The sequence below is a fragment of the Trifolium pratense genome, linkage group LG5 (genome assembly GCF_020283565.1).
Source record: "Trifolium pratense cultivar HEN17-A07 linkage group LG5, ARS_RC_1.1, whole genome shotgun sequence".
NCBI classification, from domain to species: domain Eukaryota; kingdom Viridiplantae; phylum Streptophyta; class Magnoliopsida; order Fabales; family Fabaceae; genus Trifolium; species Trifolium pratense.
Window position 1 is genome coordinate 34600952 of NC_060063.1, and position 20380 is coordinate 34621331.

At 35.7% G+C, this 20380-nt stretch overlaps 1 protein-coding gene across 3 annotated transcripts; it reads left to right on the plus strand.

Moving 5' to 3' along the window:
- Nucleotides 1–203: 203 nt before the first annotated feature.
- LOC123887157 (nucleolar protein 6-like) lies at nucleotides 204–3527 on the plus strand. Of its 3 annotated transcripts, XR_006801372.1 has the most exons (10): nucleotides 204–492; nucleotides 778–823; nucleotides 1366–1418; nucleotides 1501–1583; nucleotides 1665–1777; nucleotides 1864–1984; nucleotides 2062–2199; nucleotides 2613–2741; nucleotides 2904–3054; nucleotides 3257–3527. XR_006801372.1 is itself a non-coding variant. In XM_045936445.1 (9 exons), the coding sequence occupies exons 3-9, from the start codon at nucleotides 1398–1400 to the stop codon at nucleotides 2914–2916; spliced, it is 618 nt and encodes a 205-aa protein (XP_045792401.1). In that variant the 5' UTR covers nucleotides 204–492; nucleotides 778–823; nucleotides 1366–1397; the 3' UTR covers nucleotides 2917–3527. The 3 variants fall into 3 exon arrangements, 2 of the variants coding, with proteins under 2 accessions (XP_045792401.1, XP_045792402.1); XM_045936445.1 differs by having other exon boundaries at nucleotides 2904–3527; XM_045936446.1 differs by lacking the exon at nucleotides 778–823 and having other exon boundaries at nucleotides 213–492; nucleotides 2904–3527.
- The last annotated feature ends 16853 nt before the right edge of the window (nucleotides 3528–20380 follow it).

Here is a 20380-nt window from a genome sequence, read left to right on the forward strand (position 1 = left end):
TATATAGACAAAACTTGTTACATCTGGTTCTAATATCACCAGAAACAAAACTGAACGCGGTGGCAATATTATAATTATGGAGAAAATTATCTAAAATAAATATATATCTGGCCATATATAGCGTCAGATGTAACATGTCAAGTTGAGTAAAAAAAAAATAAAAAATTGAAACCAAATAAGTAAATTAAGTGAGAAAACAAAGTACACGATACATGGTCTCCCGAACAAGTACACGATTGAGCGCTCAAGAACAAGAAGGTCACGCGAGTTTACCAAACCCTCAAGAACAACAAACCCTCAATCCCTCTCTCGATTCGAAACTCTCTCAATCACGACAATCCCTCACTCTCACTCGTCATCTCTCGCTCGTTCTCTCAATTTCGTCATCTCTCTCGGTGGTTCTCGAACCCTAAGTCCCAAATCGAAGTTCAGTGAAACAAATTGAAGCTTCTCTCAGATCGTTCCTCTCCCTACAACTGAAAACACAAACAGGTACTGATTCTATTCTCAAATTTTTTAATTTCTCTTTGTTTGGTTAAAGATTGTAATTTTTGGGGTTTTATGTCCTGGGTTTGTGAACTTTTATGTACTGTGATTCTGGGGTTTTATGTGCATTTTTCTTCGTCTTCCTCTTAGCAAATTCAGCTCAATGTTTTCTTCTGAAAATGGAAGTGCTGGTGGTTGTGGTGGTTTTAAGCCGCGTTGGCAGGATTATGTGCTCTCTAATTATCTGTACTATACTTCATTGGTTATGCATTTTATTGGGTTTGCTCACAGGTTTCTTCATAGTGATGTTGAAATTGTAGTCCAGATGGTGCTCAAGGTTTGTTTCTTAACTATGTTCTTTTATTCCATGTTTACTGCATTATTGTTCTGTGGTTGTTATTGTGTGTGACTAGAAGTTTCTGCTTAGGATATTTTGTGGAAAGTGAAAGAGTAATAGCATTTGAGTCCATTTATCCTCTCACTACTTTGTGTGCATGGATTGATTGATGAAGATTGCGAAACTTTGTAAAAACATGGGAATGTTGTAACTTGTAAGCACTAGAATGTGGCTATTGAATGGTTATGGATGTCTATGTCTATGTCTATTTAAGGAATTTGTGCACATAAATGAAATAGACAGAGGCATCCATGAAGGAAAAAGCAGGATACTTATATTGTCTAGATACAGATTATTTTTTACTTGTGCATATGATTCACGGTAAATATTGTTATTTTTTTGTAGTTTCTTAAAAATATTAGATTAGAAGGAAAATGGACATTATCAGTTCAATACATTTGTATTTGTACTATGCATTAATTTCTCAGGTAATTGCTTAAATATTGAAAAGGGAATTTATAATCCATTGTGTTTCAACACAGAATTGGCGCAAAAGATAAGTGTACAAAATGTTATGGATCGCAATAACCTGCAGGTATGACATTATGCTCCAGTGGTACTCAATCAGTTGACCTATACACAGAAAATTTGCAAAGCTTATTTTTCGCTCTTTACAGCTGGAAGGTTCTAGGAACTGGCCAATGGATGAAATTGCAATTGAAAAAACAAAGTCTAGTTTCCTTATTCAAATTGGAGAAAGGTGGGGACTTGTGTCTTTTATTTGCTTCAGTATCTTGCTTTTTTCAGTGTTTAATATGACGCAATTATGTTATTATGGCAGTCTTCAAAAGAAGTGGGGGATGACATGCACTGCAACTGAGGATGATGTGGATGTGTTAATGTCAGGATATGCATTTCGTCTTAAACTTTTGCATGAGAGAGCCCTTAGTTTAAGTATGGCTTACACTTCTTGATGATTATTGATGATTTAAACGGAAATGCCATTTGAGTTTCACTTATCAAACCTTTTTAATGTGCAGTTGGGAGTGATCAAAAATCGCGGGTATATTCTGCAGACAAGAAACTTTTGATTCGTAGTCAACATGCTAGCATGATCAATGGACTGCAAAGTCGTTACCCAATATACGGACCAGTAGTTAGGTGAACAATTGAAAATTTCTATGTCAAGTGATAGTTCCATTTATAATCTGTAACTCATAGGTTTCTTATTTGTCCAGACTAGCAAAACGTTGGGCTGCTTCACATCTATTTTCCGCTTGTTTGGTAGAGGAGGCCATTGAGTTATTGGTTGCATACCTCTTTCTCAATCCTTTGCCATTTGATGTTCCCTGCTCGCGGATCACCGGATTTTTAAGGTGTGTTTTCTAATTATTGTTACTAATTTACTCGGAATATGATGGGAGATATTGAGTGTCTTACTAAGCAAAAGGAACTGTGCTCATTAAACCTAACTTTTTTGGGGGAATGTCATAAATATCATTACCACAGGTAACATGGCCATTCCCTTGTTTGGGGGAATGTCATAAATATCATTAACACATTAGTAAGTTATACAAAACATTGGATCATAACATACACTGGTTATCCAAAATTACCATGGCAATCCTTTGAGTGATGGCTGATCATGCATGAGCTTTTCTTGAAATGTATGTCTCTATTAATTTTTAAACTAATTTGGTTTATGGTTGCTTATTGAGTTTAAAATTGCATACGTTTTCTTCAACTGTTGGGTGTTTCCATTGAGTAAAGTTCTTTTCTGGCTGCCTAGCACAAATTTTTTGAAAAATGGAAAGTTGGATCCGCTGCAATGTTTCCAAAACTTGAAAAGGCAAGGCAAGTCAGGGCTTCAATGGCTTTACAGGCGCAAACTCTTGCTCCAGATTCAGTGGGGGATATGGTATGATTAAAACTTCCTCCTCCCCCTCCCATTCCTCTTCTCTCTTTTTGTTTTACACACACACATGCACATCTACTCAGATTTGTTCTCATCTATCTCGATTCACATAGTTGAAAAAACAGAAAATAATTTTCGTGTGTAATATGTGTTCTTAATTTGAAGGAGCCTCTGTTAGCTTCCATACTAAATGACGAATATGGAGATACTGTTCCATCCAGACCTCAGAACATAAGTGCTGAGGAGGCAGCGTATTTCTCATCACATGGAACTATGAGGAAGATGCAAAAGGTGGATGAGGCTGACAATGGTGAAGGTCTGCTGTTCTTGCATCCTTTTTTTTCCCTTCATTGAACCGCAAATTATATTTATATATCAACAATCACCACACTTAGCATACGACATGCCAAAGAGTGAAAATAATTATTGCATCTTATCTGTAGCTTGATTTTAATTATTGTTAAGGTTGATTATTTCTTAGTTACATAAAGGATGTGTTTCACGTTTTATGATGGCAGAAAATGGGCTTTGAAAATAAATTGGCCATGCAAATTTCACTTTATGATGTTGCCGATGATGAGGCTTAGGAGCTAGCTAGGTTAATTTGTGTGATGTTACAATGAATTCATATTAATTATGATGTTTTGAATTGTAATGACTTGGTATTTTGCTTGAATGTTGAATTAACATTTTGGATGAATATTGAAATATTGTATGACATTTGGTATTTTGGATGATGTTGAATTTTAATGACATTTGATCATATTATGTAATTGTATTTTGGTTGAATGTTGAATTGTAATGCTATTTTGGTCCAAATGTCATTTATACACCCCAAAATCTTTAAAAACTTTGGTAATGGAAGAAATGGAAAACATAAGAAATGGAGAGGATCTCAACTCATAAAATAGGATTTAAAATATAAAAAAAAAAAAAAAAAAAAAACGCAGGATTTTGAAATTTTTTTTTTAATAAAGTTACTATTTCACATCTGGTGGACTTGGTCTGATGTAAAAGGTCCAATTTAATTAAAAAAAAAATTGGTCAGTTGTAACACGAGAACAGAGGTAAAAGGGGATAATTTTACATCTGGCGAAAGTCAGATGTAAAAAGTGTAAACTTACTACATCTTGTACGTCCACCTCTGACTGGGTTCAGATGTAAAATGGGGTTTTGGCTAGATGTAAAAAGTGTTTTCTGTACTAGTGTCCCTTTTAATATATGTGGTATGTGAATACAATCTATATATGATCTTAACTCATTTTCTCATAATATAACACAGCATGTTCAAATAGTTAGAATAATAATTCATGATACATTCTCTACATCTTTGAACTATCTATTGTAAACTATGTGTGTACTTGAAGCTGTTTATGGTAAAAAGTTGAGGTGAACATGAGTTTCGGATACTAACTATACTAAATTGACTAATAATAAAGTAAATCAAAGTCGATGAGTTGAATAATTAATCACCTTTAATAGGTGAAGAGCAAAACAGGGTGTTTCTTACAGTACTAGAATGTATGTAAGACTGAGGATAGGTCCGGCTGGGTCGCCTCAAGACCTAATGGGGATCACCGGCGTTTTGAACTCCTACCAATAGTCAGTGATAGCAACTCTGACTGGAGGAAATCATACAACCCGACGTGGTGAAACCTGACTGTGCAGGACTATCTATAATAAGGTGTAGCGCTCGGGCCAGAATGGTTGAGACATAATTGATATATGTTGATTGCATACAACCATGATATGGCAGTTGAAACGGCCTTACGCTCATAATAAAAGTCTCCATGGAGTCGGTGTGTCAAAAATAAATACCAAATAAGTTAAGTAAACTAACTTTGGATAATGAATTTTTGTCTCGGTTTATCATTTGAATTCGATAAGGACTAACAAATGTTGGGTGGTGAGAATTATTTGACTAAGTGCTATAATGTCTTGAATGTGAATAATCTTAAGTGATGATCCTAATATATTAACTTATTGATGCATGCTTCTGAGATGAATTCTTATATTTATCATAATACATGCTTCTGTGATTAGCTGTCAAATGTTCTGTGATACATGCTTCTGTGATTAACTATTAAATTTTCTGTGAAACTGCTTATGATAACATGTGATTCTTTGTTTCAACATAATTTTATGTCTAGACATGTATAGTAATTAGAAGAGATAAAATGCATGTAAGTGTATAATACTATGTGTAACCTTGTGATCTAATCGCGTGGTAAGCTTGTGTACGAGTATTTCACCCTTACATTACAGATAATGCCGAGGGAGCCGCTGAACCACTCGGGAACCCGGAGAATTGAGTGTCTAGAGGAGATGGGTGACGCTGTTTGGGAGCTGGATAGAGCGTCACAAACCTTGACTTTTACTGGATTCGTGAAGACAACTGAAGGAATAGGAGGATTACTTGTTTCATCTATCATACACCATATTACCCTGGAGATGGTGCTGCCATTAGAGAGGATGATAATGGCTCTCAACCTTAATGGAGTTGGAAGGGGTTCTCACTCTACTGGACCTAGGGGACCAAGGCCTCGTGTTGGTCGTACTGCCCGTATGAGAGTGCGTAGCCGTAGTCCAGTTTATTATAATTTTTGTGAATCATCAAGCAAATTTAAGAATGAATAATAATGAGAATCAAATTGTACCTGATGAAGATCCTTCTGAAGACTCTAGTGGTGGAGAAGCTAACAGGAATAATGGAAGTCTCCCTAATGGTCATTAATAATAATAATAATGGTTAGGCAGTTTGTAAAATACTAACTAATGGTAGGATTAAGTCTTGAAGCCTTTTGGGTTATTATAATAGACTAGATAAGTCTATATGCTTCGTGACTCTCTTTTGTGACTCTTGGTGGCAGTAACTTCTAGGGGGTAAGGTGTATGACTCATGATTAGCTAAGAATAGTTTGATCTAATTAGGAACTATTTACTTGCAGGTTTTGTGAAATAGTTTAACTATACCTGTCAAGTTTAACTATGTAAGCCTACTGGCATGGAAATTATGACTTTGTGAAATATATGATGCATATTCTATATAATAATGTGTTTTCATTTTATATTTATTAATTTTTATTCAGACTCAAAGTAAAAATAAAAATGTATTATTGTTATTCCATTACAAGTAAAATATATAAATAGAGTTAATTCGTATTCGCGATAAAATTTTACGACTTAACACCATTTTCTACAGTTACTGAAAATGGGGTGTTACAATGCATATAATCAACACCAAGGTAGTTCAACCCCAGCAAGACTTTCTAGTTTGCACTGGTGACCCATTCTTCATAGATGGTTATCCAATTGTCTCTGAACTAGATTGTGAAGAAGTCATTCAGAACTACTTGAAACAACTTAGGAAGGAAGGCCATCAAGTAACAAGGGTAATGGTGCCTAAGGAGCCAACTGCTAGTGTGTATACTATGAGGAAAAGGAAGTCCAAGAGAAAAGCTGAGACTCAGGAAGAACAAGTTAAGCCAGATCTTCTGACTCAGAAGAAGATCAAAATGGAACAAGCTGCTGAACTGAGAACTAAGCACAAGCATGAAGCCCCTGCTGAGAGGGTGGTTGAAGAATCTTCTAGAGCTCGTAAGAGGAAAATGCAACTGGATGATGATGCTGATTCTGAAGGAACAGATTCTGATGAGCAAACTCTTGCTGCTAGGCTACAACAAAAACAAGCTCCTGCTCCTAAAGGTAAAGCTCTTAAGATCTCTTCTGAAACTGATAAGGAATTAGGCTATTCCAAACCCCTTAGAACTATTCACCCTGATCCCATCAATATTTCATCTTCTGATAACTCAAAAGAACTTAGTTGTTCAACTGATGAGCTACTCAGAAGAGGTAAGAAAGGACTTTCTAAACATACCTCCTCTGATAAGTCTTAGCAGAAGGAAAAACAAGTTCTCTCTGATGACCCCATCATTGAACTGGAAAAACATTTTAGCCCTGACACACTAAACACTCATACCTTCTCACATGAAACCACTCAAACCACCAAATCCCCAGAACAACAACATCCCATTTCCACACCATCCTCACCAATTAAACCATCATCTAACCCACAACCAGCTGAACCATCATCTGACCCACAACCAGCTGAACCATCATCTGATCCTCAACCAGATGAACCCAAACTAACCTCTCCCACCAAATCATCTGAACCAAATTCTGAGCCAATAGACTCTGAACCTATTTCTGAGCCTATGGACTCTAAACCAACCCTAACCCCAAGTGCTGATCATGAATCTCCTGTACGTGTTCACACTTGTGCTCCTCGTCCCCCACCTCTCACCATGGATGATCTGATCATGTCCTCCTCTGTGTTTGATGAAGCATTCTCTCGCTTCAAAGATCCAGAAGTGGATGTGGTATCTTATATTTCAAGAACATAACTTCATTCCATCAAATTTGTCAAAACTCCTCCTGAACTACCCAAACCATATAATGTCCCTTACGCCTATTCCAAACCTTCTGACCCTTCAGCTGACCCCTTTGATAGTCTTTCCAATCAGTTTTATTGTGATCTTATGAGACTATCTGAGCTTAGGAACAAGTTCTTGGTATTTCCCTCGGATGTGGATGCTGAGATTTATGCTCTTAAGGCCAAGCTGAGTGATCTTCTGGAGGTCATTGGTGCTGAGATTAAGGAAGAGATTGGTCAAAGAGGAATGGAAGCTGCAAGGTTAATGATGGAAGCTGTTGAAAGAGCAAGTCAAAGGAGATTGACTCTTTACAGCCATGCAGAGGTTGAATCTACAAGGTCTGAAGCTGAAGCTGCTAGAAGAGTTGTTGATGACATGCTTCTAGAAGCTCTTAAGGGTTGCAGAATGGAATCTGAATTGTTCAACAGGATGGAGGCTCAGAGGATTGAAACAGAGAGGATGGCTCAAGAGACTGTTTTGCTATTGGAATATCCACAAGTTGTCATCATCAAAAAGGGGGAGATTGTTGGAACAAAAATTGATTTAAAAATATTTTCCCCTAAATCTATTAAGGTTTTGATGATAACAAAGTATTAATGTACAATTGGAAATACTAAAAAATTATTTTAAGTGTGCAGAAATTAGATACAGACAAGCTCTGAAGAAGGCTCAGAAGTTAAGTTCTCAGAGTTTCGCAAGAACTCAGAAGATAAGAATCTTCAGAAGTTATATGTGTCAGAGGATGAAGACATCAGAACTTGTTAAAGTCTGAAGTTAATGAAACTCTGATGTATATCTTGGATTGTGTGAAGATTCGTATTTGAAGGGCAACTCTCTTACCAATGAAGAAAAGGACCTCTCAACCTTGATCAGAACAGCTACTTACATTTTGTCTGTCCACAAGGGAGAACGTGACTCTTCTGACTTCTTAGCTGAATAAGGAAAGTCTTCTCTGCACATGGTCAAAGTTGCTGAAACTCTTACTCAGTTTTAGAAACGACCAAACTGCATCAAGACAGCTGTATGAAGACAAAAGGTTATCTTCAACAACGGTCATCTTTGCAACGACTCTTTCTCAGTTATATATATACTAAAAGAATCAGTTTGCAAGATACAACAATTACAACACACGCTCGAACAATTTCTCATTTGCGAATACAAGCTCTGAACCTCTGAACAAGTGTTTTTCCCTCTTAGTCCAAATACTCTGTAGTTTTTATATACTCACTGTATTTGATCTTTAAGGTTCTTTTAAGAGCAGTTGTATTACAATCAACGAACTTTATTTACTTTGTTAGATTGAGAAGTCTCTTGCTGTGTGCTTGAGCATTGTGGTGAAGTCTCTTGCTGTGTGCTTGAGCAATTGTAATCTTGTGTGATTATAGTGAAATCCCTTGGAAGTGCAAGGGGAATGGACTACTCTCGTTTTGTGAGAGGAACCAGTATAAATTTGTTGTGTGCTTTTCTCTCCCTCTGATCTTGTTATTATTTGTGCTTTTATCCGCTGCGAACTTAGTTGAGTTAAGAACTTTGAAAAAGTTTTAACTTAGCTAAAACACAATTCAACCCCCCCCTCCCTTCTTGTGTTTTCACACCTTCACAATGAACTTTTTTTTTAAGAAAAGATAAAACATGTTCGCCCGGATGTCCTAGACGATATTGCTAAATAGAAGATAACAAAGCTGCAAAGGTGGATGGAGGCGTGATTTTATTGGTGGAGTGTGGTATGGTGATGGGTTATAGATCGCCTCGGCTTTCACATCTCATGATAGGTGTCCCCGTTTGAAAATCCTTCACAGAAAAACCAAATGGGTCAAATTCAATTAAAACTTTGTTATATGTGGTAAACTTTCGAACAAATATTAATTTTTTAATTAAATGTGGGGCATGAAGGACATTGTTTAGGACAAGAGGTGAGTTTGCTTGTTGCCATGGTTAAGCAAGAAGAAAAGGTGAGTGGCGGCTGATTAGGTTTGGATCGGATTCATTAAAATACCTCCCCTCGCCTCCGTTGAACCAAACAGACCCTAAGTTAGGTACTTAAAGGTTGAACTCAAAACCTAGCTGCCATAACCATGATAATCTATAGTCACCTGGCCAAAATAAAAAAGGCTAAATTGCAGTTTTGGCCCCCCACGTTTCATAATTGTGCGATTTTGGCCCCCCACATTTCATAATTGTGCGATTTTGGCCCCCCACGTTTCAAATGTGCGATTTTGGTTCCCCACGTTTGCCCCCTTTTGCATTTCTTGGTCCCCGTTGACTATTTTGACAAAAAAATTGATGACATGAAATATTTATTACACGTATCTTAATTGTTTTTGTAACACCCTAACCCATACTACCCTTAAAAACGTAATTTTAAAAACTTTTCAACAAGTGTAAAGGCAGAGTGCCACGCGGTAATTAAAACACAAGCATACACACAGAGCATCATGAAATTTAACATGAAAAGCAACAGCGGATTCCAATCAAACCAAGCATGCATATATATACATATATATATACATAAGCCATATTCATCCCTAAGGATGTCACTTATACAAGAACTAGCATATCAAAAAGGTAACACCGATATACGATGAAAGCCAAGCGAAATCCCCGACTCGATGTTACATTACCAGAGCATTTACTATTTACAAACTCTAGTCAAAAGCTAGTACTAAGAGGAGTAATCTATGCTAAGTCTCCTCACCAAAAGGTACTTCAACACCACGCTAGAACAGCAGTCTAAACGTCGGCACAATCCTCAGCCTGAATATCTGAACCCCCAAAGGTCCAGCAAATAACACAAAGCAGAGAGTTAGAAAACATAATCGCATATCATACGAGCATAAGAAAGACCTTACACTTTCGAACTACATCATACATATTCTAACTCACGCCAAAACATCGCACTAAACGATTATCAATTAATAAAGTTCAACACAATTCAACCAAATAATGTCACGTACCATTTATCAAATATATGCGCATTTACCCTAAGGTATCTAATGCCAATTAATTCACTGTCATGCCATCCCTAGACATAACTAAATGCATGTGGTACCAAGATGTCACACCAACGGTGGACCAAGAACAGTTTTATATCATGCTGGATATGTCGGAACTTACCGAACCATCTTATCTCCCTTGGATAAGCCAACACAGTTTTATATCCTGTTGGATAGCAACTCCGGACTCATGGATTCATCTAATCCGATCCTCGGCTTCATTATGGACACATAATCCATTTTCGTTATTGGAACCCAAGTTTCCAATGTTCACATACAATCATGAATGCATGTATGCATACACATATCAACCATATGATATTCTCTAGCTCGAAGCTACTCTTTTATGAATGCGGGAACACAATCCTAACACATTCACTTAACATTGCAAATTAATGCCAAAACATAACATTGCTCACATTAAGCTACAACTTATTGCATACACGTTTATCAATCATATAACGATTAACAATAAGCATTAACAGTATCAACATGTATCAACAATCATGTAAGGATACTCTTAAACCATGTTACAAGTGCCTAATTACACTTACAAACATCAACAAAAATTGCTGTCACAGAGGCCTTCGCTAAGCGAGGGCTTAGCGAGACATGGCGAACCTCACCAGGAAGTCACCTGTTCATGGCGAGCATTGGCGAGCTTCAACGAACTATTCGCTGAGCGAAGGCTTAGCGAGCCTAAGCGAACCTCACCAGGGAATCACCTGCTCATAGCGAGCTTCGGCGAGATCCAGCGAACCTGTTCGCTACAGCGAACTCCTGGTCGCTTAGCGAACTACACCAGAAAGAAAATATCTGTTCTTGAGTTTCTAAGGCGGTTTAACCTTGAATCAACTCAAAAATTCATCCAAACATGTTATAAATTCATATAAACAGCCATTTCAAACATATATGGTATCAAGGAACATTAATCATCCCTTCCAAACATCCAAATACCTCTAATGATCAAAATCATGCCAATTTCTTGGGTTTTAAGTAACTTTCTCAAACTTTTCAAACATGGTTCAAATACATACATATTCTTCATGGAATCAAGCTAGTGATTAACACATACAAAGTGATGATGAAGAACATCACACTCACATACAAAAGCTTAATTAAAAGTCTAAAAGAAATTGAGTGGGAGAGTTCGGGAATGGAGACATAGACAATCTCCCCTCTCCTTGCCACTCAAGAATCATGAATTCTAATCTCTTACCTTAAGTTTGGTGATGATTCAAGCCTTCTCTTGCTCAAGCTTTCTCTCTTGATCAAACCCTAGCTTAGCTTTGCTCTAGCTCTAGCTCACTCAAGGAAATGAAGTTATGATACTATTCAAGGTTGATATTGCTACTTATACCATTCCCTAAAGTCATGGACCAAGCCCAATTGGCTTAGGCCCAATGTCTCACACGCCTAATAAGCCCAAAACAAAGGTTCTCGCGCCTAATAACTTACGATCGGCTAAATAATTATTCGTCGCTCACTAAAATAATAAAAGCCAATTAATAAATAAAATAACATTTAATAAAATATACGAATACGAAAAATGGGTCGTTACAGTTTTGGCCAACCAAAATTTATTATTATTTTTTTTTAAAACAAAGGATAGGTCACGTGAAAGCAATATAGCATAATCAATTCTTGAAACCTATCATTTTTTTTTAAAAAAAATAAATAATAAATTTTGGTTGGCCAATACAATTAAGACACGTGTAAAAAATATTCCATGTCATCAATTTTTTGGTCAAAATAGTCAACGTGGGGGGCCAAAATCGCACAATTATGAAACGTGGGGGGCCAAAATCGCACATTTGAAACGTGGGGGGCCAAAATCGCACAATTATGAAACGTGGGGGGCCAAAATCGCACATTTGAAATGTGGGGGCCAAAATCGCACAATTATGAAACGTGGGGGGCCAAAACTGCAATTTAGCACAATTTAAGTTGATCAAGAAAATTAGCTGATTAATTTGACAAAATAACTTTACAAACAAAATTGGAGGAGAGATTGCGGTTCGTTCCCCCACAACTGCGATCGGGAGGGGGCTGGAACCACTTAATGCCAGAACTGACCCCCGAACCAGATTCAACTGGTGGTGAAAAGCTGAAAAAAAAAAAAAAAAAATAATTGGAGGAGAGATTTAGTCCATATTATTTGTCTATATTATAAAAGTTCAAAACCACGGTCCTAGTTCTTGACATTGTGGGAAATAGTATAATGCAAATTCAAAGTACAGGTGAACAATCTACAGTAGAAACCTATGTTCTTTTTTATAACTTTTGGAAAGGACGTGTTCAATTTAATAGAGAAGACGTTGTTTCCAAAAGCATAGGTGAACAATCTACAGTAAATAAAGCATTGCAATTCAAAGTCTACCATCAATACCATCATATGGTCTACGCCTGAAAGAGAAACAAATGAAGGCATGATATGCCACATTGAGTATTTGCAGTCACACTCAGCTGACGTCTCACGAATGGATCAAATTGAAGGCGAAATTGGTTGCACTTCAAGTGAGCTCCTCCGCTTCTAATGGTAGTTCGAACTCATCTGTGCAATCTTCGACGAATAAGCCATTTATCAAGTGAGCTCCTCCTGATAAATGCAATTCAAGCTCTGAACTGCCGATTCCAGATTATGATACAAATACTGTTTCCAATAATCAGCATTCGGAGATTCTACAGCGCCCATTGCATGTTTGATGAAATGACTCTTAGTGGTATTTGCTATTTTTCACTTATAAATGGGTCCTTACAATTCAAACAATGGGATTCGAGGCACCAGAGAGTGGTTTTCCTATCACAAATTTAAGAGTCATTCTTTTGGAAATGGTGAATGGCTTTATGAGCCTTATGATTAGTTAAGCCACACAAGTAGTAAGAAGTATGACTACCTTGTAACTCCTTGTCCATGTGTTGGATGGTTACTGCTGGATCACTTTTTAGTACACAAACCACTGGCAAAATTGATTTTCTTGAAATTGAAGGTTTACTTTATAGTGGATTTAAATCATATATTTGTGCATTTCTTTGTAAGATGGATACTTACACCTCCAACTTTAAGGGTGGCTAGTACACAAACAAAGATGATAACAGCTTTTCCCTCTTATTTTTTGGCCAAGGATTACACTATTAATGTGACACCAAATCAACTTGAGAATTGCAACTGGGAGGAATCACTACTTTATCATGATTTCCATTTGCCAATGTGTCTGAAAGTGGTTATTTGAAGCTCATTATTGGTTTTAATGGGATGATTTTCCTCTATGATTATGGACATGCTAGGAATGTAGCATTTGGAGACACTTGTAGCTTCTCTAATGAAACTGACAATTTTTGTTCCATGGTTAAACTACATACTGTAAACATGATGGATGGTGCAAAAGCTAAATGAACAATAAAATACACATTAACATAGAAACACTACTAATTTCACTGAAATGTAAAATTACAGAAGATATATTTACAAGCATCATAATCACTTTATAATAATTAACTTAATTATACAAACTATTCAATACTTAAACACACATTCAATTCTACTCCTCATTACATCTTTACCTACTACTACTACAAGTACTACTAGTACTAGAGAGGATTGAACAAATTACTACTAAATACATGACAGCAATAAAAACATAAAATAAAGAACTAAACCAGAGAACTCGCAGCCAGAGGAGACTCCAGAGTTCGGTGGCTGGGGACGAAGAATACGTGGACGAATTTGAGAAAGAGGAGGAGCATGATAATGCTTGTGAATGCCAAACATTTCTTTTGGCAAAAGAACTTTTGTAACGGTGTATATCGCAATCGGTTGCCGATAATACACTGCCCGAGTCACGATCGAGTGGTGAACGATCGGAGTCTGAAGCTCGACCACAGAGTTGTTGATTGCGGTGATATTGAGCAGATAACCGTCCAAATCCACAGATTCGCTAGATAAGGTTTGTCTTTGCACACTCTTGATAGATTGAAGATCGGTTGGAGTAATGTAAGCAAGGATCTTCAATCTATCAAGAGTGTGCAAAGACAAACCTTATCTAGCGAATCTGTGGATTTGGATGGTTATCTGCTCAATATCACCGCAATCAACAACTCTGTGGTCGAGCTTCAGACTCCGATCGTTCACCACTCGATCGTGACTCGGGCAGTGTATTATCGGCAACCGATTGCGATATACACTGCTAGATAAGGTTTGTCTTTGCACACTCTTGTCTTGATCAGATTATATTGTTGGAAAGGCAGGAGTGAATGAAATTTGTACGTGTCTGAAGCTGCTGATAGGTTGTTGAAAGCTGTGTCAGTAGGTAAGAAGAGTGTGAAATTTGAGCCGTCTTGTAGCTCAGCATCAATGCCGAGAGTGGAGATGAAATTGGTTGTTATACTTAAATCTTCAGAGTAGGATAGTACTGTTGTGACATTGAGGGAGGTGGAGGAGAGTGTAATTGATAATAGGAAAAACAAGAAGAAGAAGAAGAAGAAGAAGAAGAAGAAGAAGAAGAGGGTTATTCTGATTTGTGCCATTGTTGTGTTGAGTGAGTTGTTTGGAAGAAAACAGAGAGAAACAGAGCAAAACAGAGAATGAATGTGTTTGGAAGGAAACAAAGCAAAACAGAGGTTTCTCTGATTCTTCGTATTGATTTGATTTTTGATTGTTGAATGTATTTATAGATAGAAAATGACTTAGGGGGGAAGGAAAAAGAGCAATACGTGAATCAGTGCGCAATGAATATAGAAAATGACTTAGGGCGGAAGGAAAAAGAGCAATACGTGAATCAGTGCGCAATGAATTTATGTTCAGTGGAAATAAAAGGTTAAAGTTGAAGTGGACCTGGATACTATACAGTCACACTCTGCGTGCACTCATTCATTCCTTACTGTCTGATCATGATCAGACGGTCTAGAATTAAAAATATATTCTAATTTTATATAATGTGAAAAGTTTAGTCATGGATCGGACTGTCAGAAATTCTTACTGCACCAAGGCATACAATCAGTGACTACACAGAATCTAAATCAAAATCTTCCACTTTCCCTCTCTTTTTTATTTTTGGTATAGAACACTTTCCCTCTCTAATATTAGGGATAAACATTTTTTTGTAAAATGAAAAACAGTTATTGCTATAAATTTAATTATATTCCCAATTTGCATTTAGTTAGAATTCTTTTTAACCATAAAGTTTTATTTTTAGACTAAGATGGCAAGTTGGCAACTCGGATCCTTTTAACTTGGACCAATACATAGAATTGGTGTAGCATCAACCATTTATCACACCTACTAGATTGAAGGTTGCTATATGTATCTTTTATTTTTTCTCTAAAATAATTAATTATAGGTGAACACAATAGAAATAGTAGGTGATAATTAAATACTAACCATGTACACGTTCTACTTTTCATAGTTTAAATTATAGTAACTTGTCTTGGTTATTTCACATAAATTAAAAAATGTAACTAATTTTATATGAGAAAAAGAAATTATAAGTTATTTTATAAAATTGTCTTCCCTTAGTTCTTCACCAAAAAGAGTTTGACTTCACTAATAGTGTTTAAAAAAATAGAAAATAATAAATAGTTAAGAGTATATTAGAACAAATAGCATTAATACTTATTATATTGTAAAATTAATTTTAATTTGATGCTTCTAAAAAAAATTGAACAATTAATTTTAAAATGGCTATTTGGGATAACTTTTAGTTCCTTAAATTTTCTGACAGCCCAATTCAGTTTCTAATAAAAAGTAAAACTCAAATTAATATTAATCTATAACATTTTCATAATGGAAAAAAAATCAATCATTAATTTGTTATATGGTTAAATATATTTTTGTTCCCTATAAAATTACCAAATTTTGTTTCTAGTCTCTATATAAAAAAGTGACATATTTTGGTCCCTAAAAAATTATTATGCACGTAATTTTAGTCTCTTTTATTAAATTCAATATGTATTTTTAAATAATTATTTTTTAAATATGTTTAAAACATTATAAAAAGTATCTCGGAAAAGATTGATTTCTAAGTCGAGATTTGTTTTTTACTTTCATCTAAATCTTTTGATATTTAAAAAATTCATATTTAATTCTTCTTATTTTAATTTTTTTTAAAGTTTTATGAAGAAACTTTTTATAGCATTCAAAACATGTCTAAAAAATAATTATTGAAAAATTTAAAATTTTAAGGATAATTAAAAAATTTTAAAAATTTTGAAAAATAACAGAGACTACAACTATAAGAATAAAAAAATTCTAGGGACCAAAACATGTCACAAAATTATAATTGTATTGTGCATTTGATTAGTTAATTATTCTCTTTGGTCAAATTTCAATAGTTGATTAATCGTTAATTTAACAATTGAGATATAATACCATAAAATAATCTATTAGAATAATCCGACTGCGATTTGGTCACAGATAGGGTTGGCAAAATTTAATTTACCTAACAAAATTTAATGTGGTCTCTTAAAATTTAGTCACAATTTGGTCACACACACATTGATTATAATGGCTTCTATTTACAATCTTCTTTCCTTCAATTCTAAGTACTTGAATATTGAACATGTCTCAATATTTTCTGAATGAATATTAGTGGAGGAAGGAGGCTCTATTTATAGTTTTTCAGCTGGGTTTGGGTTTTTTCTGCGCATCCATCGCACCCATCGTGGCCACGATGGCGTGTATTTTCGCTTTTCGCCTCATCGTGGCCACGATGGATCAAATCGTGGTGCGATGGAAGATTTCTTCAGGATTTTCTACGTGTTTTTCAAGTCATCATCATGCCACAATGACAAGCCATCGTGGTACGATGGAAAAGATTTTTTGCAGATTTTCTTCAATTTTAACCGCCTTCTCAACGCGCCACGCCAGACCTCATCGTTGGAACGATGGTTGCGCTGCTTTATTACATTTTTTCTCTTGTTTGCTGTTTTTTCCACTTTTCTTGCTTCTGGGCAAGTAACTTCACTTTTCCAGTTGTTTGCTTGCTTTTGGGCTTCAATTGCTATTAAAACTAATCTAAATTACTACTAAAAACAACATATAATTGGTTGTCATCAAAAACCTTCAGAGGTTATATTATAAAATTAAATCTTTTGATACTTTAATATTTTATAACAGTCTTGAGTACCAAGTAACATAGTAAACCGCTTTCTGAAGTTTCATTAAACACGTGCGCCTTGGTGTACAAGTTAGCACGAAACAATTCTTCAAGCAAATCTTCGAAAGATTGCGTACAAAAATAAAGCACTTGCTGGCGCGAGATAACCTGTCATGGGATGTTGTTCCACATGCTAACACATCTGTCCCAACACTTGGCTAAAAGATGTTTTTGCAAAATGTAGCCACCATACAAAAACCCAACACATTATTTTTATGATAAGCGAGAATTTCATTTAGACGATTATTAAACTTAACATCAAACATGTCCCCGTGAGCTTAGCTCAATTGGTAGGGACATCATATTAATTGTGCAGGAGCCCGGGTTCGAACCTGGAACACTCCATTTATTTACCTTTAAGGTGGATTTTCTAGTTGTTAGGCTACTTGAAAAAAAAAAAAAAAACTTAACATCAAACCTATTTTGATCTTTTTCTAAAAGCTTAGTGACTGGTTTTTTTTTCTTTTCCTAAAAGCTTAGTGATTACTGACTACAATATACTATATATACCCACACATTGCAAAGCACGGTGTACTACATTATACTCTTTTGATTTTGTCTATGTATATACTCTCCAGGAGAAATTCTCGCATGGTCTCCCCATTAACACTTAATCCTTAGGCTCAACCAACCAAAACTTGACACATCATTTAATCTTTTTTTTTTTTTTTTACAAAACACATCATCTAATTAGAAATATATTTATGGAATTTATTTATCTTTTTTCCTTTTCAAATTTGTTGGATATTTGTAGAGCTGGGTATGCGGGCTAGCCCGCCCCGTTTAACCCGCCCCGCATATTAAACGTGGCGAACAAGCCCGTCGGCACATATAAACGAGTTACAATATTAAGCCCGAGTTCGGTCCGCATAAGCCCGCGGGTTAAACGGTTAACCCGCGGACTATTACCAAAAAAAAAAAAAATCACTTTTTTTAAAAAATAAACTAAATTAGTAAAATATTGATATAATGAAAGCTTAAAAAATATATTATTAATAATTTTATGTTATAACATATAAATTGTAACTAACAAATAAAAATAAATAAAGTTTGTGATATCATTGAGTTTGTCTATCTTCTCTTTGTAAGTAATGCAACTAAAATCAAATTCAAGCGATTCTTATCGTCATTTTTGTACCATCCATTTTAGTGAGAAAAACTTTCTACATGTACCCAAAAAAGCATAAAAAGATTAACAGATTCAACTTAACCAAATCACATCAAGGTAACCAAATTATTCAAAACATAATAGCGGAAAATACCCCCAAGAAAAATAACTACTCATTTGGACATGTATCTTTTAAATACAAGCAAATATATATATAGCTAAGACAAATTAAATATAGTGAAAAGGAACAAAAGATTATAAGTAGAAGAACATGCCTGAATCCTGATGTTTTGTGTTGTTGTCTACTTGAATAAAATTGGAGTGTGTTGTTGCTTTTTATAATTATGGTTTAGACTAAGTCTTTTTTTTTTTTTTGTGGTTAAAAAAGTTGAATTTGGACATGGACCAAGTTATTTATATTTGATAAATTTTGTAATTAATTATATATAAAAAAAGAAGGCGGGCCACGGGCTAACCCGCGAACCCAAGGATTTAACCGGCATAACCCGCGGTTTTAAGGGTCCAACCCACACGGGCAAAAATGTAAACGGGCCAAAAAAATTTGGTCTTAAGTCCGTGCGGGCTGCGGGTTAAACGGGTCGGCCCGCGGACCTTGGTCCGTATACCCGGCTCTAGATATTTGTGTGTTGGCCTCATTTTGCTAAAACAAATATACAAGCAAGATGTTGGACCAAATGTTTCAACATGTTGGGTACAAAAGATGTTGGACCAAATGTTTAAACATGTTTGGGTACGACAGTCAGATTGCCCAAATCTCGCGCATTTATTACATGTATCTGCTATATATGGAAATCCACTCTGTTGGAACAAAATTGATTTAAAAATGTTTGCCCCTAAATCTATGAAGGTTTTGATGATAACAAAGTATTAATATACAATTGGAGATACTAAAAATTTATTTTAAGTGTGCAGAACTTAGATACAGACAAGCTCTGAAGAAGACTCAGAAGTTAAGTTCTCAGAGGTTCGCAAGAACTCAGAAGATAAGAATCTTCAGAAGTTATATGCGTCAGAGGATGAAGACATCAGAACTTGTTAAAGTCTGAAGTTAATCAAACTCTGATGTATATCTAGGATTGTGTGAAGATTCGTATTTGAAGGTCAACTCTCTTACCAATGAAGAAAAGGACCTCTCAACCTTGATCAGAACAACTACTTACATTTTGTCTGTCCACAAGGGAGAACGTGACTTATCAGACTTCTTAGCTGAATAAGGAAAGTCTTCTCTGCACATGGTCAAAGTTGCTGAAACTCTTACTCTGTTTTGGAAACGACCAAACTACATCATGAGAAGCTGCTTAAAGACAAAAGGTTATCTTCAACAACGGTCGTCTTTGCAACGACTCTTTCTCAGTTATATATATACTAGAAGAATCAGTTTGCAAAATACAACAATTACTACACGCGCTCGAAAAATTCTCATTTGCGAATACAAGCTCTGAACCTCTGAACAAGTGTTTCTCACTCTTAGTCCAAATACTTTGTAGTTTTTATATACTCACTGTATTTGATCTTTAAGGTTCTCTTAAGAGCAGTTGTATTACAATCAACGAACTTTATATACTTTGTTAGATTGAGAAGTCTCTTGCTGTGTGCTTGAGCATTGTTGGTGAAGTCTCTTGCTGTGTGCTTGAGCAATTGTAATCTTGTGTGATTATAGTGAAATCCCTTGGAAGTGCAAGGGGACTGGACTAATCTCGTTTTGTGAGAGGAACCAGTATAAATTGGTTGTGTGCTTTTCTCTCCCTCTAATCTTGTTATTATTTGTGCTTTTATCCGCTGCGAACTTAGTTAAGTTAAGAACTTTAAAAAAGTTTTAACTTAGCTAAAACACAATTCAACCCCCCCTTCTTGTGTTTTCACACCTTCAATTGGTATCTAGAGCACTGGTCTGTTACTTTCACTTAACAGTGAGACAGTAAAGATCTTGTGA